Here is a 27,598-nt window from a genome sequence, read left to right on the forward strand (position 1 = left end):
CGTCTATGCCGGGAGGAGGGCTCACCATCCATTGCGCATGCGTGAGCCCTGCTCTACTGATGTGTCATTCACAAAACCAGTTTTAAAAAAACAAAAAAAAAAAAATTTATATGAATAAAAGATCTTTAGACTACGACCCCTCATGTTCAAGACTTTTTCTTCAACGATAAAGATCTTTGAGAGAAAAACTTTCTGATGAGGCATAATTTATGAAAGCTTTATAAGCTGTAATTAATGGCTTTTATAATGGTTAATAATACATTTTAAAAATAAATTAACAAATAAAAAGTAGTAGAGAAAGTGGTACCAAAATAAAAATAGAGATGTCAGGAAGCCTGGAAGTAGCCAGAAGACATAAGTCAAAACTCTGCGAGCACTGAAACAAGATTTCCGTCATCACGGCTACAAGAGCATCAAGGTCAATGTCTTCATCAGTGTGGATGGAGTTTTTTTCTCCACTGCAAGTACTACAGATACATTTTTGCTTCCATGTTGCTTTTAATACAACAAACACTACATCAGAAATTGTCTTGTGTTTTAAAATATAGTAGCTTGTAAAAAGAAATGGCTGACAGTGGCATTGAAAATAATTCTGAAGTAGCCTATAATTGATTCATTCACCATAATCATGAATCATGGCTCTCCCCAATATGACAGTGCTCTGAATAATAATATAAAATATCAGTATCACTATGGTCATGGTGATTCTGACTCAAATAAACTGCCAGCGAAAACCAGGGCAGAGTGATCCCTCTGTGTTTGTCTGCACAATCTTTGAATCAGTTGACAGGAGCTTCCTGATCCATAGGAATTAACGTCGACAGTGTCCAGAGACAGACGCCCTATTTCTTACGCCACTGTGTTTCCCTCTGTAGATTTCAACAAACAAACAACTCCTCAAGTGTAATTTCTACGAATTCTTTAACCATTAACAAGACGAATACGTTAAATGTTTGTTATTTTTATCCAACAGTGAAACAAATCTCTCGATGCATGCGTTAAACGGTGTTGTTGCGGTTGAATGAAACACCAGATGATGCGTTCAATCCCGGCTGTAAACCCCGCACTACACCAAACATGCAGGATAATCCTTGCACGAACACAGTCTTCTGCTTTATCCTATTAGAATTACTAGAAATCCAACGGGGAATGACAGATATGTTGTACACCAGCGCCACCTGATGGTGACACTGAGGTACTGGCATGTAAAAATCACAGTAATGGCGCCCTATTTGTTTATTTAGTGCTTCAGATTTTTTAGATGTTTTCTGTCTTGAAGGGAGCCAGTTGTCAACATTAATTCCCACATGGTATGAAAAACAACATGCAGAGACTTGAAACATTTTTAGCATGCCGCAGATAACCCATTCTGCTGCAGATTTCACTGATGGCAAAGTTACATATCTAACATCAGTGGCTGGCAAAAGTTTACTTTTAAAGTGAAAATGTACAGTAAATTAGCAGTGTGTAACAAGACAAGACACATCGACACTGGAGAGCAGCTTTACAGCATGCTCTAAAAGGGAAACCCTTCATTTAAGTATTTTAGTTTAATGAAAGGTACTTTTTCATTACAGCTATCTTATATGGGATTAGTTAATGGATTTCACCCATTTATAGATAAAAAATTAGGATTTTTGTTTGCTGTTGGTTTGTTGATTGTTGTCAGCACATGATGATCACAGACCAAGTTCACTTAGCTTGTTATTTACATCCATGGAATGTAACTATGACAAGAGAAAAGAGGAGGAAAAAAGATAAATAAAAAGAAACTGAAGTCTTGTTTCCTCAGGAGGCTTCAGCCAGACAGAGATGTGTGTGTCAGAGATATCTGCACATTTTGTCCTGATAAGTGCATGTATCATTCAGCTTTTATCTGACACTTTGGATCAAACATAAGCCACAACAGACATGAGTTCCTAACAACATTTGTTTAATGATAGGAGGCAAAACAAAAACAGAATACACACGATCTGATGATTAAGAACATGCAAACTGGAAATACAAAAAAAAAAAAAAAAAAAAAAAAAAACCCCACACATCATTTTGAGACAGACACACAGTGCAGAGTCATGGGACTACTTAACCGTCTGTCATCCTTAGAAAAAAAACTAACCAAACAGGGCAGAGGTGGTGCAAAAACAGTGACACAATAAAACTGGACAGAAAAGCATAAACATGGAGCATAGCCTGTTCATTTTACACACATGTACATAAATACATAAGAGGCACATTTGACAGGTAATAACCACCGACAGGGTGATCATGTCAGTCATGTTTGGGACACTCTTGTCCTTTTTGTCTCGAGTGAGAGGATAAACCAATCATCTCAGCTTTTCGGCAAATTCAAAACAGACAACAAAGATCTCTTTCCACACATTCCCATTTCTCTACAACAAATTATTGTGTGGCTGTTTTGTCTGCTCACTACAATGAGTTCTTGTTGGTCGGTGGACATGGTTATTTTTCACGGAGAGAAAACGTCACCAAATACTAGAAGAAAAAAAAACTGCAAAGGGACATTTGCAAAAGTTATCATACTGATGGTCTTTGTTTCCTTTTTTTTTGTATTTCCATCATACAAAACTGAATACTTCCAATCACAGTGAGGAATTAAAGGGTCAGAAGAAAATGAAGAGATCACAACACAAGACATAACTCAGGGTCCCTACATACTTTTCATGTCATACTTTCATGTTCTCTCTAGGTATTCTGTTCTTTGTTGAACAGGATAAATCTCCACAAACTCAGTAAACAACAATTTTAAATGCAAAGTTTAGGTTGCACCAGGTCAAACTGTCTTTATTTGTTTGGGCCAACATTTGTTTAAGACTTGGTAGTCACGTTCTTGTCACTTGTAGGAACCCAAAACATTACAAAAATTCCTCAAGGCGCCTCCAGTAGGCTTTAGTGGTGTAACTCCATCACCAAAACCTTCTTTAACTAAAGTCAGTAGCATCAATAACATCTCTTTCTTTGACATTCCCAAGCTGCATTGTACAAGACACTTAAGTAGATCAGACGTTAAATTAAGTATCACGTCATGTAAGTTAGGTGAGAAATTAAACACAAGCTAGATGATTGTACCTCTCTCACAATAATTTAGTTACAAATCCTGTCTGATGAAGCTCACGTGATAATAAGTTAAACACACAAATTATCTAAGCGAGAGCACAGTGAGCGCTGGTTTCTTCTTTGTCAGATCTACAGAAGAGCCTGGTGCTTAAAGCTGTAACTTGTTATAGACGGGAGCCATTTTCTACAGGACACTGTCCTGTTTTATCAGTAGCATGTGTTACACCTCAGATGTGGGACTTCAGCACTGTCCCTCCTTATGAACATGAAGAACTGAAGTGCCAATATCATTTACCAGGGAAAACAGATTACCAACTTGTCCTGCAATCTTCTTTCACAAAATAATCTCATGAAGAGGAGGAAAAAGCGTAAAAGAAATTTTAAATATTGACTTTTTACTGGAAAAAAAGTGCCTCATGATAGACAGCCTATGTGCCAAATTCTTCAGTGGACTCAATTTTGAAAAAGCCCTCAGTCTGGTCCTATGAGGTATACATGTTTGTAAAATTGCCAGAATTTGAAATGAGGTTTAGTGTGGTGTTCTTGCTTGTAAAGAGATGAAGTAAATATGTAGTACTGAGAGGCAAAGTCAAGCATAAGTGCCAATATAATACTTAAAATCTGTGTTGTTTTCCTTGATCTTAAGCAAAAAGCCCCAGTTTACTGCAAGCATAACAGTTAGACACTATATGCATGCCAATTAATAGTATGTATTGTTGGTTGTATAATGTAAAATTTTGATTTTTTTTTTTTTTTTTAATAATTTCATTTAGATTGTGTGGGCTATGTTGTCATTTACTATGAGAAACAAATGTATAGAGCCTAAATTATCACCATTGAGATAATCCTATTCTGATGACAGCATTACAGGTTAGCCATGTAACCAGTTGACCAGGATGTGAATGTGGATAAAAACAATCAATCTTAACTGATCGTCATTTTGTTCAACTTTTACCACAAAAAGTACTGAAGGTGGAAAGAAAATGCAACAGAGTAGTCGGTCACAAAGCAAAATAAAAATAAAAGCCATCTGAAGTGCACCCACTTAAAGCGCTGTTGTCATGTCTCAGATATGCCTTTAGTGAGGCCGTGGGGTTTCCCCTGGCTTCCTCCAGGGCTGACATACTGGCTCTGTGGCCTGCAGAGGCCTGTGGAGTGGCCAGATGGGAGCTCTGGTTGTCCGACAGTTTTTTTTTTTTTTTAATTTTTATATATATATATATATATTTTTCTTTTTTAAAAAAGGCCTTGATCCTCCTTTCAGGGTCAGAATTTCATATTCTTCAGTCCAGATGAGGTGGGAGGAGGAAATTCTTGGCAACAGGAGAAGGGGAAGGAGGGACCAACAGTCTTCACTTGTGTGTTTGTACTGATTCTGGGAGGTAAAAACCAGTGTGTTTGAAGGTTATATTGCACAGTTCTAAGGAATAGTAGAGACAGACAGGTGACCGGGAGGTTATTGGCTGTTGAAGGGTGTTATATGGGTGGTGAAGCAGTGTCTGCTCTGTGGCCCAGCACTGAAACACAGAGCGCAGTGGCATTATTGTCTGTCTGGATCTCAAGCCGACACACACACACACACAGGACTGAAGGTGTGAGAGACGAATCGTCTACGAGTCCAGGGAATCAGCTGGAGAAGAAATAAGAGGCAAACGGACCGACGTGAGATTCAAAAGATATTTCATTTCTTTGCTGCTCTTTGTTCTTTAATCCTTCTTTAATCAAGTTCACGGCTACAAATGGGTGACATCTCTCATTTCATCAAAGTCTCATTTCTCATCTACAGTACAATTAAACTGCAGAATTAGAAGGTTTGTTTTTGCCCTAAAGTGATTCACACTCAAGAGTCTCTAGACATAGCCTCAGTAACATGTTTTAGTTTTGATGTCGTCTCTGGAGTTCATACAAATGTTTTGGAACATACAAGGCGCAATCAAAAAATTCAGAGACTATGTCTATATCAAGCAAAAAACATACCCAATTTAAATTTGGCCACCTTTGAGGTTGTCGCCTTGTGCAGCGATACACTGCTCCCAGAGCTGCAGCCATTCTTGGGAATTCCTATAACATGGAATACTGACTCACGAAAGTTATTGCCTGCACCTCCTGCATGCAAATTACCACGCTGCACTTTGTTAGTTTGAAACAGAAACAGTCTCAAAATTTTTTGATCGCACCTTGGTATGTAGCATTTAAACACACCAAGTCATTACCTGCTTTATACCAGTAACAAATAGTTTTTAGGCTTACAGATACCAGCCTACAGCCTACAGACTCTGTTTGTGATAAGAACTATTAGCAGACATGTTTGCGAAATTGCAAAATCACAGTACTTAAAAAAAAAAAGCAATATAGAATTATAACACACTGTGCTTATGTACACAGTCAGTTATAATGGGGCTTCATTTTAAACACTGGAGTCTCCTCCTGATGCACAGCTGTGTGAGTAATTGAACCATAGGGCAGCACAAACAAACAGCAGCCAGCAGTTTAATTTAATGACATCCACACTGAGTGTGCATCAGTGCACAAAGCTATCATTTCTATTCAATTCAACAACATTTTGCAGTCAAGCTACACTCCCAAAAAACTTGTTGGACTGGAAACTGCCCAAATTATTTATCCAGACGTGCACAGAGACACAGTCTCCTCACCTTCCTGCGGTGGGTCAACATTGATCTCCTCTGTCTCCTCCGTGTCGTCCCTCATCTCTTCGTCTGCATCTTCGTCATCTTCTAGTTCACTGGCGATGAGCTGGCGGGCCAGCTTGATGTTCAGGCCCTCGTTGTAGTGCATCTTCCTCATCATTTGAAAATGCTTCTTTTTGGCTGCAGGGGAAGAGACATTTGAAATCAATTTGACGAAAGTAGTGGGTGCACAGAGAATTTAGAGTGGTTAAATATACTGGTGGCACAGCCTCACTGCTAAAAACAATGGTTCAGCTTGTTCATCATTATCAGAGGTCGCTGTATACATATACTTTTTCCCCATTCACATGGGAGTTTCCTAGTCTCTTGTGTCACTATTATTTCTATAACAAACTTAATTTAAAAGGGGTCAAAATGCAAACAGATTCAAATAGAATGGGGTCTGTTCAAGCAGCATAAAGTGTTTGAAAATTTGAAAATAAGAGGTTTATTGCATTGTGACACTGCAGTACAGTTCCTAAAGCTGAAATGGTTGGACTGGTTTTCTAGCACTCTGCTCACAGAGTACCTCTTGTATTTTATGTTGATCCCATAAAGCTTGAAGAAAATATTTACACAAAACATTCCCTCTCCATTCCATTCTCTTTACTGCATTTCTTTATCTGCAGCTTTAAAACTTTCCAATAGGTGGCACAAGTTGGCACAACTAGAGCTGTGTGCCAAGAACTGCTGAAGCTGCAGCTCTGCGGTTAGATTACATCGATTGGACTGGCCGTTTCTAGACTGTTCTCTTGCTTTTACCTGCACAGTCCAGATATAAATATGAAACAAGATGCATGCATGGAAACTGTTAATGCTGCTCCACTGGTAACTCTGCATCTGAGAGGTGTCTGGTATCTGAGAGTGTACATAGAGGGGCAGGGTCAGGGAGCAGTAAAAACATCCTGACACTGTGTGTGCGAGTGTCAGAGAAAGGTCGAGTGTGCGCACACAAGCAAACCTGTACATACACACACACACACACTCAAGCCCTTTCCCAAATTGATCCCTCTCCACCAGCACTTCACTACTGAGCATCACTCTGCATTTAGTCACCCTCACAGCTGCAGAGGACACTGTGTGTTAAGGTAGAGAGTAAAAATAAACAGGTGAACTGTGGGATACATTTGCAGCCATTAGCCCCCATCCCCACCCCCACCCCCCAACAAACAGCTATTACCACAGATGCAGACTCATTCAGCAGTTGAGTTCTAACTATACTGCTTAATTTTGAACTGCACACCAGCTTCATATTATCATGATAATATTTCACTGAAACTACATAAATGAGGGCACCAGTAGGTCTGGATGTGATCACATTAAAAAAAGGCACAAAATCTCTTGGTTTACCTTGTTCTTCAGGAGTCAGCTCCTCTTCCTCCTCCTCACTGCTCTCTTCCTCTTCCTTCATGAAGCGAGGCTCTGCGCCCTCTGCTGCCACCAGCCTTTCAAAGCAGACAGAAACAAACAGAAAGGGACAGGACATAAGTAAAAGAAATTTCAATTATTTGTCTCTTAAGAGTATTTCCATTCCCATTTTACCTTTGCTCTATTGTGTTTTGATCATATTAAATGAGCACATGACCAAATAGAAACAGGAGATCAGCAATAGCTCCTCCTGAAGTTGCTGTTGAGAAAATTAATACAACTTCTAAAAAGACTTAAAAATTTAGTGAAACAGATGGAGAGATATTAGGCGAGGGGGAGGAGAGAGTAGGCACAGCGAGAGTGTGTGTGAGTACTCAAGCATGAAACTAAAATAACGAGAGTTACTATCCCAGTCTCTCACACTCACAAAGAGCTATAACAGCAGAGGACAAAATGAACAATGGTATATGGCTCGATGGTTGGTTGTGAATATGTGGAACTGCCCCAGGGAAGCTCCCCATTTACTGTACTACTGCTCTCCAACAAACTGCCCTGGATTCACCCAGAGTTAAGACTAGTCTAGTTCACTACAGTTTCAAAATGCACTGATAATGGTATCAAATATACAAGACAGATGGGGATAGAGACAGAGACAGAGAGAGGACGGAAGAGAGAAGGTGTGAAGTGATGCATTGAATTAGGTGCAAGGTAAGTAAATCATAGTTGGATCAGTGGAGTGAATGCGAGTGGATGTTGGAGAGATAGAACAACGAGAAGACAGAGGAAAAGAGCAGCTGTTGTACTAACTGGAGGGTTTAGTGTAAAACAATGGAAGCCACTCTGCGTGGAAGTAAACAAAGGCGGCTAATTGACTTGCAAGCCTGGAGCTAATCACTATCCTCCTCTGTGGCGCACACACTCAAACACTTAAACTAGCTCATCCCGTCCCTGCATCAGTGCACTTATGTAAGCATGATGGCCCACAGCAAATACACTTCTCAAGCTCCCATTACCAACCAGAAGACAGCTCTGAGTGATGGATGTGGATTTTCTTAACACAACAGAGACTTGAGTTCAAAGGCTCAGGGATGAGACTGCCACCCTGAAAAGATGTTATTCACTGTCCTGCTCCACATTTGCTTCGCCTACGATGCCCAGGAGTTATTTTGTCAAAACACTCTGTTATCAACTTTTTGTGATGACGTTTCTTCTCTTCATATGCTCTCATGATTTACAGTATACACATGGTGAGATTTTCCAGGTCAAGACAAAACATGCTTTGTAGCTGCACAGTATTTCTATTGTGGCTACTTGTCATTTCCTGAACCTTCAGTTCCCCTCGATTGTTGATTGTCGGAGGCTGCTGTTCCCTCATTCTGATGGGATGACACCAAATCTCATGGTTACAGTTATATTTCATAAACACAATTATTTGGCAATTAATAGCAAGGTAAGCCACATTACAGTCACACACAAACAAGGAAAATTGTATTGCATGTAAAACTGCCATGTAAAAAGGACAACACCTTAGCAATGCACATTTATTATAGCATTAAAACCACTACTTCTGTTTTTACTGTGTTGTGGCTCTGACCCTTTGCACTCTCCACATGTAGATGTAAAACTGATGATACCATTTTAAACTATATCCAGATTTGTTCATTAAAAGATGCTCTGGATACAGCAAGGTGTCTCTAATAAAAGAAAACATATTCCAGTATTCATCAGCATTTTCTGACCAATACAATTTCACTGTCCTGTGCCACAGAAGCATAGTGGTGTTTTGCTTTAAGACAAAATAAGTGACTATTTTTCTGTGATTGCTGAGTAGCAAGTCTGTTGTACTAACAGCCAGCATGAGCAGGAGTTTAGAGCTTTTCCTCACTTTTCATAACTCCTTTTCCCTGGAATTTAGTTCTTATGTGCAACACCCATAAACCCATTGTTTAATGATCAGCAGTCAGTGTGACTGAGGGTAAAAATGCAGGAACCCTTTCCATGAAAACAAAGAAATGCTGTCAGATGATGTTGAACCAATGCAGTGTACTGCTCATCACCACATAGAACATAGGATACTAACATGGGGTTGGTTGGTCAGACTGTTTGTAATGTATGTAATCATGTTCGTGTGTATGTTCTACAGTGCATATCAGAAGATATGCATTGTTACTATGTATTAAAGAGCTGCAACAATTTGACGATTAATCAGTTAGTCAAATGATAGAAAATTAGCTGCCAATTATGTTGATGATTGCTTGTCTTAGTCAATTCTTAAGCCAAAAAACATTAACTGTCACATTTTATAAACATAGCGATTAATCAAGTAATCAAGAAAATTATCTTCAGATTAATCAGTAATGAAAATAATCATCAGTTGTAGCTGTGATATTCAATTTATAGCTGTATTATATAATTTTAGATATCATTTAGATATCATTTTTATCATAATAATACATGTCCCCAAAGACACACACAAAAAACACTGCATGGCCTCTTTAAGGTGGCAATATACTGTATCCCATAGAAGTTTTAGAAAAACAAGTTGTGTCTGTTCCCTCCCGCTGTGACTCTCAAATGTCTCCACCTACTGTACCAGCCACCGACTGAACAGACGTGCAGAGAAACATACTACTGTGCTCAGTGAGTGGTCTGAGAACATGACAAATTTCATCACTGAGTTTTGGTGTATATATTTCTGTCCTTCTACCATGGTCCTCTCAGCTTTATTCTCTTCCAGCAGAAAAGGGATGAAGTTTGTCAAGATCCATTTAGTGAACACAGCCTGGAGCACTGTCAAAGCAGTGCAGTCTGGGAGTGAGTGTGGTGCCTGCTGTGTCCGCATGCTGTTTGTGTGTAAACTACATGGCACAGCTTTCTGCCTGGATAGCTGAGGTTATAATACGACGTTAGCTAGCTGCTAACCACTGCAGCACTGGCTACCTGCCTCCCTTCAAACCACTACTGCCACTGGGGTACACACAGTACACAGTATAAAAGATTGTGGAAAACTAGACTGAAAAATATAATATGTTCTGGGGCAAAACAATATTTCTACAATACTGTTGCAACTTACTGGCATTTTAATGCATTGTCCAAAGTAAGTGAGTAATACCGTAGTTAAGTGGCCCCTAGGAGGCTGAACAGTAAACACATCCTTATCAGTTATAGTTATGACACATTCCAAGGACATTGGTGTATGTGTTCAGGTGTGGCTTATCTGGCCTACACCGGAGGGCACATAAGATTTTTCTCCCTTTCCCAGGTTGCATTTGTGCTTCGCTAAAGATACACGCTGTGCCACAACTACAAAAGGTAGCAGGGTTGTCACTGTATCCAAACTAATCATCTCTCCTGTCACTGCTTTCTTTCTCCCTTTCTCTCCACCTGTGTACTTGGTTTGCCTTTTGTCTCCCTCCATTCATGTTTCATCCTTACTTTGATGCCAGGTCATCAGCCGCAAGTCCACCGTGGCCGTCCGAATCACTCAGCGCCCCCTCGTCATCGTCATCCCCCACCATCCTGGAAGAGAGAAATTAACCGAATAAAGATGAGCTGGAAAATGAGGCAAGGGAAGGAGGACTGGGAAAGGGAAGGAAATAGTTTAGAGTAGATAATAGAGTTTCTAACAGGAGCAGGGTAGTCACGCAGGCGCGTTGTCGAAGAGGATAAAAGGTGGTGAGGAGAACAGGAAAGTGGACCATGAGGAGGAGAAAGAGGAAAAGTGTGTGACAAGGGTGACCTTCCCTGCAGCACACTGACATATTGGATTACAAACCTGCTGAGACATCCCTTTAACAGCAGCACACACACACCAACCTAACTCTCCTACACCGGCACTGAGAGGAGCTTTAAACATGCATCTCATGGTAAAAAATGAAGGTCTTCAGGAGGCTTATAATTTAAAATGTAACAAGGATCAACTGGATCAACTCTTAACTGTGTTATCAACAGAAACAGACAAAGCCTCTCACCTGTTGAAAGGTGTGCTGGGTTCATCAATCTTCATCAGGCCGTAGTCTTTGTCAGGTGGATGGTATGTGGCCAGGATGTTCATCTCATCCCATTTCTGGGACTTCTTCCTGTAAAAATGATTTAAAAAAAAAAAAAAAACGGTGAGACATTAAAATGAGGGCCCAAATGGATGGACGTCTGATGTGGACCACTGTGCACCAGCTACCCACCCACCGCCACATCCTCTGGGGAGAAGAAACAACCAGATTTAATCTAGGACTGAATGTGCCCCAGTTTTCTCTCCGACTGCATTATTTTGGTAACGCAGGGATAAAAAAGCCCCAAAATGTCATCTGCACCAATTTGGCTTCTTAAGATTTTCAGGAAGTGACATGGTATTTGCTTTTGTGTCAAGATAAAAATCCATCAGGGATACGAGCAAGGGAATGAGTAAGTGCTAAGGATGATCAGCCGTGAGTGAATAAGGTCAAAAGTTACAACAGTCTCATTTGATACAATTGCTTTTACAAGAGTTGATTTTTTTGAAACACACCTGTTCCTAATCCCCCAAATGGTTCAATTCTCATCTGGAGAATAAGGTTGTCACCTCTGCATGCTCCATCAGGGCTTTTTTGTTCACAATTACATTAATCCTTGCTGCCCTTTCAAATCCTCAGAGGAAATGAACAGAAACCAAGACTAAATCAGCACCGAATGAGAAATTTAGCTTGAGAGGATAAAGAGAACACCTGCCATTACAGTGCAGTGGAAACATTTGTTTTGACTTACAGGAAAAATGCCCAATCTCCATCTACTGTAAGCCCCCCCCCCCCCCCCAGTGTTTTTGTCTTCTCATCAGCATAGTTTACTTTTTTCCTTTAATCATTTTAATTTCCTGGTGCTCCTGGGAGTTAACTTTCTTCCTCCAGCCTCTCCTGCCAAGATACTGTACATCAGCCCTGACCTTGTTTATGGAACAAAAGGTCGGGTATCATGGGAGACAGGCAGGAGGTGGGAGAGCAGAGAGGCCAAATCCTCCGTCTGCTGCCACAAGCCTGTGGAGCTCCCCTACCTTTCTTCCTCACAACAGACCTCAGACATAAAGATTTTGCGAAAATATATCCATATAATTTGTTCTGTTCTATGTCTGTGGCATTACCTACATTTTCTACTGCAGGAAACAGTAACATACACACATATAGGTTGGTCAATAAATCCATCCATTTGGTTGTGGATGCTGAGCCAAGTTGATTTCCCTGGATACTACACTGACTCTGGCAGTTCACTTTGGCATTTAGCTTTACTTAACAAGCTTGCACAGAGCTATAAAAGTGGATCAAAAGTAGATGTATATATACACAGTATACTGTCTATTTTTATTAATGTAAATTGACAGTGGAAAAGCAGCCTGCTATGAAAACACTGGGTTGTTTAAACTGTTTGTTGTGAAGACAGCAGCCTAGGAAAAGGGTTTCTTGTACTTAATGTTCAGGAAAAAGTGGACTAAAGCACAAGGAACTTTTTGTATTCAGCAAGAGAATAGGCAGATTTCGTAATGATAAAAGGTACTGTCCTTGCATCAGTTCAAACTGACTTTTGTACAACAAATAAGGTTAATCAAACATCACTATGGAAACAAAGTTTGAATGGTTTTGGTTAAGACACATTAGTTGACATGAAATGGCAAAATAACAAGCTGCTGATCTGCTCATGGGCAACAAGAAGACAGCCTAGTGGTTTGAGGAACCACTCTGTAAACAGGCAGGCACATAGGCCAGTGTTGTTCATCCTAATAAAATGTCCTTGACCAACATACAGGACAAGCACACTCATTCTAATAGTAACACATGCAAAACCCAAAAAGCCCAGAGAGAGTGCATACCTCTGCAGATACTGCATACAGCCTTCCTGAACAGTTTTTTTTTTTTTATCTGCATCTGGATCCAGAACTGCATTTTAAAATATCTACTCCTGAAAATATTAGGACTTTGTTAAGGGATTAATCTGTTTTCATATCCTGATTCTTGAGCCTTGTCGTAAGAGTCAAATCAGAAAACATTAGTGAAGTTCAGTCACTTCTATTCCAGTTTCATCAACATTTTCTAAAGCAAGCTTTAATCTGAGAAATAAACACCAGTCATTGAAATTTTCTCTGTAAAGGGGCCGAAATAGCTACTCGTGTTAATATCTGGGAGAGAGCGTGCAATATGATGCTGGGTGTTAATAAGTGTGTAATGGGTTTGTAGTTACACAATCCAGACGCAGCCAACCGTGTTCTATTTCCACAAAACTGATGTTGCCCTTAAATCCACTGCAGTCCACTCACACACTCACTGAATGCAAATCATGAAAAAAACTGTAATACAATGATGAATGCACCTGCCTCTGACAGCACCGACCGACTACTAGCACACACTAAATATAGAGCTGCATCTCTTCTGCGATGATGACTATCTCTCAAGGGTGGTCAACAGCTGGCGACATAACGCTTCAGGAAAACTCATTAAATAGAGTGAGTCATCATTGAGAGTTGAGCTGTGCTATCAGGTAGCATAGTCAGAAGGGAGAGGGGAAAGGTCCGGCCCTGTGCTCTGCACTACAAACTGAGGCCACCAGCAGTAACAGCAACAGCAGGCCTTTGTTTTACAGTGGAGATAACAGCTGGTCCAAATGCACAAAATATCACAGTGGTAGTGCATATTGTATCAAGCTAAAAGTAACAGGGAGGGAGATCATTACCAGCCACAGGGTAAACGGTCCTAAATTTTGCCTGTCCATCTTTCCCAGTCAAATATACACACATCATCTGAATTATGACCATGTCCAGAAAGAAATGCAGTAAAGTAACTTTGGCTGAGTGACATGGATTTCATTTTATTTTAATCAACTCCATTCCAATTATTGACTGTTAAGGAGGATAAACATTTTGACGCACTGTCACCGTTACTAACCTAAAATAAGTTAAAATAGATTTTATAGTGCTGTAGCCACTTTTGACAAATAAACGTCATTGTCCAGTAATTTTACTTTTTTTTCCGAGACACAAATTTACTTTTTGATGGCACACTTGACAAGTTATTTTAAAAAACTGTATTTTAGTATTACAGAATGATTTTTTCCCCCATAAAACCCTTCCCTGATGACTTTTTTGGCCTTTTGCTGCAGTCTCTGGTAAACTCTCAACACAAGTTCAGTTCACTTCTCCTTCAGCTTCTACCACAGTCAGCAGCAGCAGAGTAAAAGATTACACAAAGTTTGATAGATAGCCAACTAGATTTAGGACTAAAACAGTTTCTTAAGCCCCTGTCATCTTTCCAGACTTAAGAGAAAAAGTGCGTGAGGGGAGAGGCTGAGTAAAGAGGGACAACAAAATGGATACACCAGCCACATCACTGGCATCATGGTCAGTTCATGATGTGTGGTGCCCTCTACAAAATATGCAGGTGATTTTAACTGATTTAACGGACAAGTAAGTAAAATTAACGTTGGTTGTAGTGACTAAATCTGAACACAAAAAACTGCAACTACAACTGTTTATTATTATAAAGGTCAAATTTTTCTTAATAAAATTGCACACATGTTCACTGGATTGATTACTTGCCTCTGTATTAAGAATTGAAGAAATAACAAAAGGGAGATAATATAGTATTCTTCCTCAGTTTTACTGTCTACTGACCCTTTTTCTTGTAGACCAGCGGTGTTCAGACACCTGATGATTCTGGCTTTATCAGCTCCAGATTTTTCTAGTCTAGTTACAGACTGTTTTTCATTAACTGTCTGTGCCCACAGCTAACGTCAAGCGATCTGCGCAGGAATAGGATAAATTGTCCCATGTAGTATTTTTCTGTCCACATTATGGAAAGTCAGAGATTCACTGCCTGCTAGTCAAACTGTCCATCACACAGTCAGGCTGAAGCTCGCAAGACAGTGAAGCAGAGATAGAGTTTCATGGAGGCATCCCTGAATTATATATGACTGGGTGTGAGGTTCATACATCACTGTTAACTAAATAATAGTGGGTTGATTGAAGGGATAACAAAAACTCCTTAATGGTTTAAAAAAAAAGAAGCCAAGGCCTTACAAAGCCCTACACTACCAAAGGAGATTAAGTTTATGTCCTGTAGTTGGTACAAAAGTAGATGGTGTTCATGCACAGTAGAATCGGTATGCTTTCTGTTTATCCAAAATCTAAGAAGTTCCCTCAGTTAGGATGATTAAAAACAGGCATCAAGAGAGTAGCACTCTAATGACTGTAAGCACTCAGTGTTAAATCGCCTGGGTCCATGCTGTGACTAGAAATCTACGGTGGGAAGCTGAATTGTTTAAACATGGACAGGTGGTGGACCAAATGAATGCTGGGCGGTAGGTATTTGTAGAGCTAGTTCAGGATATCCTCTAGGTACCACAGAATGAGCTAGAAGGCTATGTGATATGTTCCACACAATTGAAGCTGATAAGACAGAAAACATGTCTGGGCTGTTGTCAAGCTCAGCATGAGCAACGCCGTCCTGAGTAATGGTAGAAATAAAGCCTTGGTAATCATCAGTGTTGTCTGTGAAATACCACTTGGGGAGAATTTGTTTGATTTCAAGCCTGAGTAGTTGAGTCCTGCCATTTTTAGTATAATGGGCCAAAACTGGAGAGCCATCATTTGATACGTCAAAAAAACATAGACTTACAGTGACATGGGGCTTATCAAACTGTGTCGCAAAGGAGCTAAAAAATATTTATAATTAGACAAAGAAATAAAATAAAAGCAAAAAACTGTCATGGGAGGAGTATATGCAGGTATAAGAGAGTATTTGTCTTAAACACAGAGCTGACAGTGGTAGAGTGGTTGGTACAGCGCGATCAGACCTTGTTCTTCACATCTCAGTAGATCTGGTGTTCAGACGCACACAAGATCCTTCCAGAAAACTCTTTTTTCCTCTGCTTTCTCGTCACTCAAAGAGAGAGACTATTTTTGTATCAACACAGAAAAAGCTTGATTCACTGTAGGGAATGGAATTCATTAACGACTGCCATCCTTTGATGGCCTAATTTCTCACGCTGCAGCTGAGAGAGGACTGTTGCTAATGCCTGGACCTGCTGGCGTGAGAGAGGCAGAGGGCACAGTGGATAATAAAATCACATATTCAACATTCAACTTTAAGCGACTAAAGAATAGCTGGTTGCCTTCCAAAGTAACTGGCAGGACATATGGAGAGTATAATGATGAAGCTGATGAAGTTATTTTGAAATATACATATACCATGAGCTGTGACGTGCATGTTGATCTATAATCTACATGATCAGGAGCACTGTAGACCAACCCCAAGTGTTTTCATGTGGTTCCTAATGTGTATTAGACCTAATTTTTAAGAAATTAAAATCTCATAAGAATCTTCTTAAAAGCTCAATTGGTGCTCCTGTCCAATCCAACTGTTACAGGAGGCAGAATCTCCAGCTAGCGCCAATGATTTAGCAGCATTTGGCAGGTGGGTGGTGTTAATTCATCACCCTGACTGTGAATCAGACAGAATTCAATTCTGGTACAGCCTTAAAAGTCCTAATATGTTTGTGTATTTATTTTTTCAGGCTTCATCACATCAACATATTTTAAGCCCTGATTGTTGGCAATGTGTTTCAACTAATGCTTTTTCTTTTTTTTCCCAATAAAGCATGAGACATCTTCTTAAACAGACCTGCCCCCTTTTTCGCCTGTATTTTTTTTAACCCAGTTACTCACAGATGTTTTCTCAGTTGACATACATAGCTAAAAATATCCAACAATGTGTTTTTTCATAATTTTTAGTGCTACAGCAGCACAATAAAAATGATGCAAAGAAATGTATTTTTGTGTTTTAGAGCAATCCTCATGCCTGCATCTCCACATTAGCAGAGACAACTGGTATGTTTTACAAGGATAATGTACGTTTTTTTCTGAGTGGATTATTAAAAAGCAGCTACAATGTTCAATTATGACACCGCCTTTTCTAAAATATGACTAAATTGGCAAGACTTCAACTGAAGTCAACAGCATCACTCAGTGGACTCTGTATGTCCAGAGTTTCCTGGAGGTAGAGAGCAGAGCACTGAAATGACTGAGTGATCTGGGGCATCATGTCTCACTGCCCCGGAGAAAGCGTCGGTGTCAATGATATCAATATATAGGAGAAGGCTCCACAGAGAGAGAGAAGCCAACTCTTGTCAAGCTGACCGTGAGGCAGAGTCCCGGACCAGTTTTCACAATCTGCATTTTCGTAAATCATTACAGAAGCTAGTCATGCCCCTAAACTGTGAGAGAAACTGTTGGCACACCCCAATTTATTTGCCCTGCAGTGCTCTTGACCTCTGAGATGTCCCCACTGCCATCAAACACGCTTGATATTTTAGTCGAGTGTCCTTTACTGCAAGAGGTTGAATCAGCCAAACTGCCGCCCTGGCCAGCGTCAGGATGGAAGTTATGCCGAACTATGTGTGATGTCCTCTGACAAAACATCTAATAGCTGTCTGGTCTAAAGGGCAAATGAGATGTGTTCAGGAGGCAGGGAATTTGACAGGAGGTATAATGGTAACTGTGAACAGCAGTCTTATGAGACAGTTGTAGATGAACTAAAGTAGAGGTGTACATGAGATAGCCAGATCAGAATATTCCTGTTTAGAGGCTTGTTTACTACTGATTTATGCCTCTTTTGACCCCGACTAGTGCTTCAGTGCCAGCGCAGGCCTGTAACACAGCTGTCAGTGTCAGATGTAACATCAAGTGTTTGTTGCCAGAGGTAACTCTGGGTACACCCTGCTCTGCTCTGCCGCTTTAACTTAATGACTCAGGCTTTAAACAACACATATTGAACCATTTATAGGTTAAAGCTTAAGCAATAAATCCAAAACAGGAATACCCTAAAATCTGTTTGTGAATTTAAGTTATACTGTAAATGCCCTAGATCTTGTTCACTCTAATGTAACCTGCAGCAGACAATGTACTGAACAATGCCCTGATTGTAGTATAATTTACGAGGGCTGAAGCAAATAGTCAATTAACTGACTACTCAATCTAGAGAAAAATAACATTTTAATGGTCAATTAATCATTTCTCCTGCAAAAATTGTGGGAAAAAAGCGACAAATTCACATGTTCCAGCTTTTCTTTAATATGTATAATAATGAACTGAATATGTTGGGGTTTTGGACTTTTTGTCGGACAAAACGATGTGTTTAAAGACACCAGCTTGGACCGTGCATCACTATTTTTGTTGACATTTTATAGACGAAATGATTAATCGAGAAAACAATCTTTACATACATAAACTGTACGGCTATCGGGGTCCATCGTTTTTAATAAAGAGAGAGCATGTTTACAATCAGTGTTTGATAGTGTAATTTTACAGGAAGCACTAACACTAAGGGTGTTCAAAACATGAGACGGAGCATTTATATACTATACTAACACACCACCCTGGGCGTTTAAACAAATTACTGATATACTGGAGGAGGTAAGTATGCTACAAGTTATGTGAGGATATGACAAGCCGGTGTAAACAATATTTAATTCAATATAAGGCTTTATGTACATTCGAGCGCGACTTCTGTTCAAGTTGGTGTAAATTTGCCCTATTATGGTCATCGCTACATGGAGGTTGTCACTGTTGTCAGACGATGTCTCTATCCATATTTCTGAACCATCACTGAGTTGAGTCGACGGTTAGAGTTTTTATTACTGTTCGGTGTCTGTAACTAACAATGTGATTGTCGGTTAACGCCCGTTATCATCACGTTACCTGTTGTGAGTCTGACATTACTGGCTACCGAACAAGCTAACCAAACCAAGGTGAGCGTTAGCTCTTGATTAAGACTTTATCATGGAAAGGGAAACTATCTGATAGCCGAAAGAAAACACCAGAAAGTTTCGACACAGATGACACACACACTGTTGGCTGACATTAACAACCAGAGAGGTGACTTTTACGTTACAGTTAGCCCGACAGGGGAGTAACGTTACAGAGGCTAACAAGTGTTTAGCTAGCTAACGTTACCGGGCTACCAACGCTGACGACAGCCCAAGCAGAAAACTTACTGTTGGTCATCTTCCGAGAGTCCCGGGGCTTGTTCGGGATTCTCCCCCGGTACCTCGTCGGGCAGCGATTTGACGTTTGTCCCGCTGTTCTTATTTTTCAGGATGCCTTTTATCGGCCGGGGAGCTGCCATTCCCACACGCTGACTGTCAGACCGGCTGGCTGCGGCTGGCTCAACTGCTTCCCGTTAAAACTGATTTTCAGCTTCTGTGATTTCTATTACTCAGTTACCAAAAGACCGGTTCGGTTTTAAACACGCTCCCCGTCATAACTCAACGTTCTTACAGAAACTCAGGAGAAACCTAGACAGGATCCTGGCGGTTCAGCATGTCTACTCCCCGGCTGTTCACTGACTGGCGGGGCAACAGCATTACAAGCGGGTCGGCTAGACTCCAAACATCGCGAGATTTTATGCGATTGTGCTGCCTTTACTTGTTCGGAAATATTTTAGTTGCAAAGGCGTCGAGAAGGTCTGCAGTATTTAATGGAAATAATGCAACACTAGCTTAATTTCTGGAGTATGTTTTTGTATTTTAAAAATGAACGCGAATGCATAGTAAAAGTTTTACCAACACAGTGTTTAATATACATCAGTATATATAGATATATTACAGTGCATGCTGTACGTAAGTGCACTTATAGCCTTGAGTTTCAACTTAAGGCAAGTCATTATAACTAAGGTCAGTCCTTGTTTGGACTTTTGTCCAACACAAAATTTTCATTCATGAATCACTGAACTTCCTGTAAGTAAGCAGAAAAAAACTTACATGTCTACATCCATAATGTCTATCACTCTGTCTTTCTGTGAAGGGTAATGAAAGACAGACATTTGGCTAAGCACATAAAGACAGAGACGTTTAATTTTTAGTGACAGTAAGCATGGGATACACTCCCCACTTGTCACTCTGAAGGATCCTTCATTGTCAGCAGTGTTTCAGGCAGCTGATGGGGGACCCACATTCAGTCAGGCTGATGGGTGACTGATCTGGTTGGGACATATCAGTTTTGATGGCATCCATGAGTATCAAGCCACAGAGTGGACATGCTTCCTGACCAAAGTCTGTGCTATGCTCAGCTGCTTCAACCATGGTTTCTCTGTGAAGGTACTATATCAAAGAGGAGAAAACAATCATTACACATTGTAATTTAAAGCTGCCATGTATAGCATTTACCTTCTGTTGTACCATAAAATCACATACTCTCCACCACATCCGACCATGTAGCAGAAAATTAAAAATCTAGTGCAGAGATCAGTAAAATTACAAAAACTCCTAAACTAATAGAATTGATGGTAAAATCTATGCAGCACCTACTCAACTACTGTGAGTCACTGTACACATGCACTTCAACATATACGGTAAAAAAAAAAAATATAGAGAGAGACCTGGCTATACTTAAGCAGTACATGGCATTTTCTCTTGGTGTTCGGCCACAGTGCTGAGAGCAGGACCCCAGAGACGCAGTTAGACTACTGGAAGGTTTTGGTGATGAACCAACAAACACTGGCTTGGGAATGCTGGTAACTGGCGGGAGAGTAAACTTGCCCCTGCAAAGACTGCTGTCTCCCTTCTTCATTTTATCCAGGGGACCTTCATCTCTATGTTTTACATCCTGCTTCCACCTTTTCCCTGTCTCTTTAAAGCCACCAGGGTGCACAGACTGCAAGCTGGGTAGTCGGGGTGGTGCCCTTTTGGTGGGGAGGTGTGATGCTGAAATTAAGTTGCTGATGGGTGGTAACTGTTGCAAGGCTTTGGCTCTGATTCCTCTTCTTGGTCTGGGCTCAGCTTTCCTGGATTTGGAAGACATCTGTGGCTGGTTGTAGCCATCTACCAGCAACATGTCTCCCACCCTGGCTTTGAGTGGAGCACTGGTGTACTGGCATCGATTGGAGGCCACTCTCTTCTGCCCCAAACTCATCCAGTGTTTCATCTGGAGGTATACGCGCATGGGCAGGGACATATTTGGCAGGGATACTACTGAGCACAGCTTGTTGGCTAAGTAGCGCACACAATCCCTGTGACCGTGTTGAATGGCAATTTTCAAAGGGTCACGACCACCAGGGTCCCGACAAGCCAAGGTCAAAGGGTTCTTGGTGATGAAGAGTTTGAGGATGAGGAGTTTATTGCTCTCCACAGCTACATGGATGGGACACTTTCCGGCGTCTCTGTGAGCTGTTTGGTGGCACCACTGGCGGTACGGATGGACTCCCACTGCTTCATCAGCATGCACCCCCTTCTCCAGCAGCCAGCCTGCTAGATCCAGGTGACCTAAAGAAGCAGCAATATACAGCGCCACCCTCAGCTGAAACCTGGAGATAAGGGGAAAGTTTCACTTGATATAAGCTGAATAAAACGTTTAATTTTTAAGCCGCACAACAACCGTTCTGACACACTTTTATTAATTTGAAGAATTTCTAACCTCATCACAATCCTCTCCTCTGACAGATGGGTCTGGACCATCAATCTGTGGCCCAGGAGGCAACCTTGGAGGAGCTCCACCCACCCATCCCATGTGTCCAAACGAAGAGTAGTGCCTATGTTAAAAACATGGATTTCAAAATAAATCAATTTCTTTCAGTTTTTATGCTTTCAAGTTTGTCTGTTCTACTAATCTTAAACTAATCTTCATATTAAAACAATGGATTTTGTTAATCATATTGGAGGATTTAGGATTATACCTTGTTGATACTGGCCAGTGTAACAAAAGCATGTCGATATATGTGACCATAACTGTAGCTGTCGAATGTTTACAAAATATAGCCTTATTCTATCTTGACAAGATAATTCATACATACTTCAATATGTTCTAACTTTACAAAACGTCTTTCAAAAACTTCAGCTCTCTAAATCTAACACCCAGTTCATACCAGTCACCATTCAGTACAGATGGAGGCTGTGTACATAATACATTATTAATGCAGTTAAGTTGTTAATAAGCCAAGAAAATACAAGATATCGAGCCTTTCACTGAATCAATGAAGCTTGTTGTTTCTTGACTATCCACACATCACTATGAAGTTACACACATCAGTCACAGACAGAAGGCACACCCACCCACTTCAATGGCATAGTCTTGCAGTCGGTTGCAGTCATAGAGCTGCACAGCTGGAAGTACACTCAGTCTGAAGGTGCTGACAGGGAGGCTGCTCTGCACGGACACCACTGTTTTCAATCTAGCAACTGACGTATGCAAAACAGCCTCACTTCCTGTGATGGGCATGATTTCTCCTGTCACGGCGTTGAACACATGCATCACAGGCCTCCGTTCTCTCTGAGAAATAAGTACAGTGGCACAATGGCTTTGTAGTTAATAGGATAAGAATTAAAGGAAGTGAAGGACGGTGACGCAAAAACAAACCCATGGTTAACAGCTAAAACTTTAAAATATACAACACAAGTCCGAGTTACCTGAGTCACATTTACCTGTTTTCGTTTTATTTGTTTGCAACCACTGTACTGGGATGAAAGGATGGAATCAAACTTAAGTATTTTTTAAAAAATCTTACTTTATAACTGGTCTCTGTGTTCAGTGTAAATATACAGCAAAAGTAGTACACAAGCAAACAGGGAATTCTTCAGTATATGGTATCCCATTATCAGGGGCACTATGTAATGATCCTGGAGTTTGCTGCCACTCTGTGGTTGACAGTATGTATAGTCACATAAAATTAAATGCCACCTTCTTGAAAAGACTGAAATAGCTGAAATGATTTTTTACAGAAGTTGAAACAATTGTGAGGATCAACAGAAACATATGTCAATTTATCTCCAATAGTTTTGTACATAATTTACTGTCTTGAAGGATTTTGACAGAATAATGTAATAAACAAAATATGAAATATTAAAACAAAGTGACCCAGACCAAGACATATACAAAAGTCTGGAGAGTGAAATTGGAGAGAAATGCTATGAGGCCTATAGAAAACAACTATTTATGACAGGATGTGAAATAATGAAGCTAAGAAAGGACACACACACACACACACACTTGCTTACTGCTGTCAAATTTTACGCAAGGTTGCCTAGTGATGAACCAGGAATGACGCCTAACACTAAATGCGAACTAATGGGAACAAACTAAAGATCTTGAAGAGCCATAAAGTCATTTCCCTCTGAGCTGCTGCTCACATGGGAACATCTTGTCCCATATTAGTGCACCACTCTGACATTAAACTCATTCAATTTAAGAGCAATATGTTTGATAAGAAATAATCCCAATTTATGAACATGTATAAATAGAGACACTACACACTGTATACTAATTTTAGCAGGCATAACATGAAAAAAATTACAATTCATCAATTTGTTATTGAAGTGAATTGTCATAAATGGTAATATGTAGTGAGGGGAGACTGAACAAATAGATCCAGTTCAAGCTCCTGTGACAGAGAACATCTGCCCTGTTGCTGCACAAGGAAATGTCGTCAGTTAAACACTTCATAAAATCAAAATCAAACAGTCACCCTTTCACCTAACCATTTTATATAAATAAAACTTTATACCAATACCTGAATCAGAGCTTATTTTAAAAATAGTGTCTGAAACAAATAAAGATGTACTCTAGCATCGTGTCTCTTACTGTGATCACCAACATGTTTTCAGACCTTTGAACACTTTCAATGTTTTAATACCTTTATCAGACATCGGATGGCACTGCCGCTGGTGATGCCCACGTCACACAGAGCCCAGCTGTCCTGCAGAGCACCACCACCATAGCTTAGCTCCAGGTAGTCCCAGACCTGCTTGTCATTGGAGAGTTGCACAAGAAAGTTTTCCTACAGAGAGGAGTGGATGGGAAATATATGGAGCCACAGATCAAGAAACTAAGTACTTGATAGACCATGTTCAGTCAGCATATGTACATGCAAATACATATGTAAACTGCAGTGCATGCTATTTGACCATTACAAGCAACATTATTCCAAAGCTGTAATAAATCCATCAAACAGACTCTTTTCCCTCTAGTAATACACTCAAACCATCACACAGATTTTCAAAATGCAGTCAAAACTTGTCGAAGAAACTAAGGTCCATTAACTTTGGAGGCTGTTTGCCCTGTGTGGAGCTTTTATTACCTTCACCATCTGCTTCATGGCCCCCACAATCTGGTCTGGAGGGACGTCAAAAGGCTCACAGGAGCCCTCAAAGTAGACGAACACCCTCATGGTCAGGACATCCGTCCTCCGTCTGTTTGGCAGCTGAGGAGTGTGTGTGTGGTGTTTATCCCAGGCAGAGTCATGGTAGGGAGGGGGTAGGAGCTGGGAAGGCACCCTCCTCATGGGATCTGACAAGTCAACAAAATACTCTGAAATTCAAATGATGTGCTAATCGCCTTCAGAAGTTTTTTTTTTTTGTGAAATGTTAATTGCACTGCAGCTGATTTACTTATCTTCTTGGCTTCATGACTTTTTTTTTTTTTTAAAGCTTATCAGTTTGGGTTTTCCCAAAGTTTTGTCATTAGGTGGGAAATTTTCTCACCCCACAGACAAGCATAGAATCCCTCAAATAATGTTAAATAAGAAAATCTCAAAGTGCAAGAAATGAAGATGAAATAAATTAAAAGGATGAAAATATATCTGTGATTATATTGGAACAAACCAAGTAGTTTGATAAAAAAAAAAAAAGAAAAACTATACATTCAAGCCTTCATTATAAAAATGCATGGTCATTATATGTTAAACAGCATAGTTCTTTATCACAAGAAGTCTCAAATTACTTTATGGAGACAGAAAGAGCAAAAAACAAGTATAAAACTATATAGGCCCATATAGTGAGTGCATTGTAAACCACAAATAAGAAATTTTTGTAGATGTGATAAGATGTTGTGTTGCACGTGACAACAGCTACTGAGCCACAAAACAGGAGTTTGATATAGTGTCATGTTATCTGTGCACCTGCTCGGCCTCTGTTTTTACTGCAACAGACTTATTGACATGTGCCTGGACTCAGTCCCAAAGTTCAGGCACAGTTATGGACTTTACATGACATTTCACAGCAATACAGTACAAGAACAATGTACATCAGGATCTTACGATATTTAGTATTTTTTAGTGTTACCACATGAGGTAGGTTTGTGTGATCAGAATTGCTCATTACATTCTTTCTAAATCCAAAATTCGAGTGTGTTTTGGTCATAAAAGTCTGTCTAGTTTTAGGATGTGGGACCTGAGTTTCAAACTCCAGCTCAGTCTTACATCAGTGCTTTGCTCTGCCTTTTATTGTGAAACAAAAGGACTACCCACTGGTTTCACACCATGTCGAAAGAATGTTACAGTAATTTGAAATGTTCTTTGATAGACTTTTACGGTTCCTCTATAAAGTTTTACAGGGGACTGCAAATTTGCATTTGACCTTTTAAAGTCTGAAGCTGTCCACTGTGTTTTTGTGTTCAATCTTGGCTCATAACAAGAGCTGCAGGTTGTGATGTGATTTCTGTTCTTTGAGCACACATCAGAACACAAATGAAATATGAACACAGAAATATTCTTCATTATTTTCATTTCAAGCCTGTGCCCTCAGGAGTCATGAAGTAGTACTCAGAATTTTTCATAAGTAAAAGAATCAACGTGGTAAAAATAATTATTTGCAACAAAGTAAAATTCAAATTAAAAGTACTAGAAAGAAGGTTCTCTCTGTGTGTGAAATGTTGAATCATACAGTACTTCTCCATGTACTGTAATCTTACTGTATATTGTAGTGTAGAGTGGGGGAGGACATATTCATATCCTCCACTTCAGTAAAAGTAGCAACACCACAGTACAGACAAGTAAAAGCACAGAGGTATTATGGAAACATGTACTTAAAGTACTATTAATATTACTATGAATGCAGAATTAACACTATTAGTGCTTTATTATCATATTATTGCATAATTACTTTTAATGTAATTTATATGTTGTAGTTGGAGCATTTTTTTTACATTGATAATGTAATCTACATTTTTTTTTTAAATCATTATATTTTGAATGTAAAATTTTAATGGGAAAAGTAACTGGTAACTATAGCTGCCAGATAACTGTAATGGAGTAAAAAGCCCAGTATTTGTCTCTTAAATGTAGTGGAGTGGAAGCACAAAGTGGCCTAAAATTAAAATACTTATCTCAAATTTATACTTTGGTCTGAGTCCGCCTGTTGAGCATGTGGGCTATAGAGGGTGCTAGAGATTTAAAAGTGTCCACTGTTTTCAACACTTTCTTGGGGAGGGTGACAACATTTGTGTTGCTGAAAAACAGCTGTCCCTACTTAAACTATGTACCTTCTTTAAATATTCCACTCTGCTACCAGTTAACCTTGTACTACACTGATGCAGGGGTAGTAAATCTGTAATCACGGACTATCTTTGTTCGTGTGACTGTAAAAGGCAGTAAATGGGTGTTTGTGTCATCACGTGGATCTGTTTACGTCTGGAGTCATTTCCGAAACAGGATGATTGACGTGATCTTTCGTCCAATCAGAGGCTGAATTTGGAGCGGAGGACGTGGCGGAAGTTTATGCTCTCACATGAAAGAAGAAGCTAGCGGATTAAACTGTTCATGCTCACATACTCTCTGCCCCGTCGCTCAAACGGGATGAAGTACATTCAAAATCTTCGCCATCGTGCAGTTTCCTTTACGCGACGCATAGGAAAGGAGAGCGATGTCCCTGCCAGCAGCTAAATTCATGGACAAGACAAACCTCCAGGCAGAAATAAAGGTAAACAGCCGCGAGTAGCAGGCTAGCTACCTGTGTTAGCATCGTGCTAACTCGGGTACAGGACGGTTTGTTTTTGTTGCTAACTGCACACCTTTTTAAGGTGTCTACACCCCACCACTCATTTATAGATGTGTATAAGTGCATCACCAAAATCTGCAGCCATGTCATATCGTATGACAATAACGCTACCGACTGTATTTGTAAAAATTGTTCAGTGTGTAAACCGTAGCCCAGCATAGTCACTGAGATTTTGGAGTTGAACACAGTGTCACTGATGGCTACGTGTTTTGTTATTTGTTCTTTTATCATACAGTCACACTGATATATCAGTTTAAGAATCTTTTTATTATCTGATCCAATATCCTAAAATGTGATTGTTGTCACTTGATGTTTAGTCATCTTCTGCTCATTGCTGTCATGAGTGATGTTGTATTCACTTCCCCTTTAATTTTTTTTCCCATGATTATTAAGAGAACTCTTAGTCAGCCAGTTTTAAGGTAATGTAATTGATCCACAGATAATCAATCTACAGGTATTTTGATAATCAGTCAATCGTCATTAAGTCATTCTTCAAACAAAAATGCAAAACATTTTTCTGGTGTCAGCTTCTCAAATGTGAGGATCCATATATGAGAGTAAATCAGAGTTTTTAACTGTTGTTGGCCGGATTGAATGAGAAACTTCATGACCCCATGCTGTGCTCTAGTATATTAAGATAGGAATTTTATCACTGGTTTCTGATTTTTCATTGATCAAACAATTAATTGAGTAAC

General features: G+C 39.9%; 3 protein-coding genes across 5 annotated transcripts in view; 1 reads left to right on the plus strand and 2 right to left on the minus strand.

Annotated features, from left to right (window-relative positions):
- Window positions 1-1,916: 1,916 nt before the first annotated feature.
- ppp1r2 (protein phosphatase 1, regulatory (inhibitor) subunit 2) lies at window positions 1,917-19,495 on the minus strand. Of its 3 annotated transcripts, none has more exons than XM_018673105.2 (6): window positions 19,137-19,495; window positions 11,102-11,209; window positions 10,566-10,649; window positions 7,113-7,207; window positions 5,730-5,903; window positions 1,917-4,592 (listed from the first exon to the last, which is right to left on the minus strand). In XM_018673105.2, the coding sequence occupies exons 1-6, from the start codon at window positions 19,265-19,267 to the stop codon at window positions 4,552-4,554; spliced, it is 633 nt and encodes a 210-aa protein (XP_018528621.1). In that variant the 5' UTR covers window positions 19,268-19,495; the 3' UTR covers window positions 1,917-4,551. The 3 variants fall into 3 exon arrangements, with proteins under 3 accessions (XP_018528621.1, XP_018528624.1, XP_018528623.1); XM_018673108.2 differs by having other exon boundaries at window positions 1,917-4,705; window positions 19,137-19,494; XM_018673107.2 differs by lacking the exon at window positions 1,917-4,592 and having other exon boundaries at window positions 4,739-5,903.
- On the minus strand, window positions 19,348-24,411 carry LOC108881242 (protein ANKUB1). Its single transcript, XM_051077249.1, has 6 exons — window positions 24,209-24,411; window positions 23,765-23,908; window positions 22,188-22,404; window positions 21,553-21,667; window positions 20,540-21,442; window positions 19,348-20,240 (listed from the first exon to the last, which is right to left on the minus strand). Exons 1-6 carry the CDS (start codon window positions 24,296-24,298, stop codon window positions 20,159-20,161), a joined length of 1,551 nt encoding a protein of 516 aa, XP_050933206.1. The 5' UTR covers window positions 24,299-24,411; the 3' UTR covers window positions 19,348-20,158.
- A 2,210-nt stretch (window positions 24,412-26,621) lies between these two features.
- Window positions 26,622-27,598, plus strand: part of rnf13 (ring finger protein 13) — a 43,445-nt gene continuing 42,468 nt past the window's right edge. The window contains exon 1 of the mRNA XM_018673104.2: window positions 26,622-26,825. The gene's annotated coding sequence lies outside the window, so the exon portion shown is untranslated. The remainder of the gene's footprint in view (window positions 26,826-27,598) is intronic.

The sequence above is a fragment of the Lates calcarifer genome, linkage group LG17 (genome assembly GCF_001640805.2).
Source record: "Lates calcarifer isolate ASB-BC8 linkage group LG17, TLL_Latcal_v3, whole genome shotgun sequence".
Taxonomy (NCBI): domain Eukaryota; kingdom Metazoa; phylum Chordata; class Actinopteri; family Centropomidae; genus Lates; species Lates calcarifer.

Bases quoted from the DNA above. Each gene is read 5' to 3' on its own strand.
- ppp1r2 (XM_018673105.2), bottom strand. From the start codon at position 19,267: ATGGCAGCTCCCCGGCCGATAAAAGGCATCCTGAAAAATAAGAACAGC. The intron at 10,650-11,101 runs GTGAGAGGCTTT...TCTCTCTTCCAG, and splicing joins CCCAGCACACCTTTCAACAG to GATGGTGGGGGATGACGATG. The intron at 7,208-10,565 runs GTAAGGATGAAA...CTGCTTTGAAAG, and splicing joins GCTGATGACCTGGCATCAAA to GCTGGTGGCAGCAGAGGGCG.
- LOC108881242 (XM_051077249.1), bottom strand. From the start codon at position 24,298: ATGAGGGTGTTCGTCTACTTTGAGGGCTCCTGTGAGCCTTTTGACGTC. The intron at 23,909-24,208 runs GTAATAAAAGCT...TCCTCTCTGTAG, and splicing joins CCATGAAGCAGATGGTGAAG to GAAAACTTTCTTGTGCAACT. The intron at 21,668-22,187 runs GTGGGTGTGCCT...TTTTTAACATAG, and splicing joins AGACTATGCCATTGAAGTGG to GCACTACTCTTCGTTTGGAC.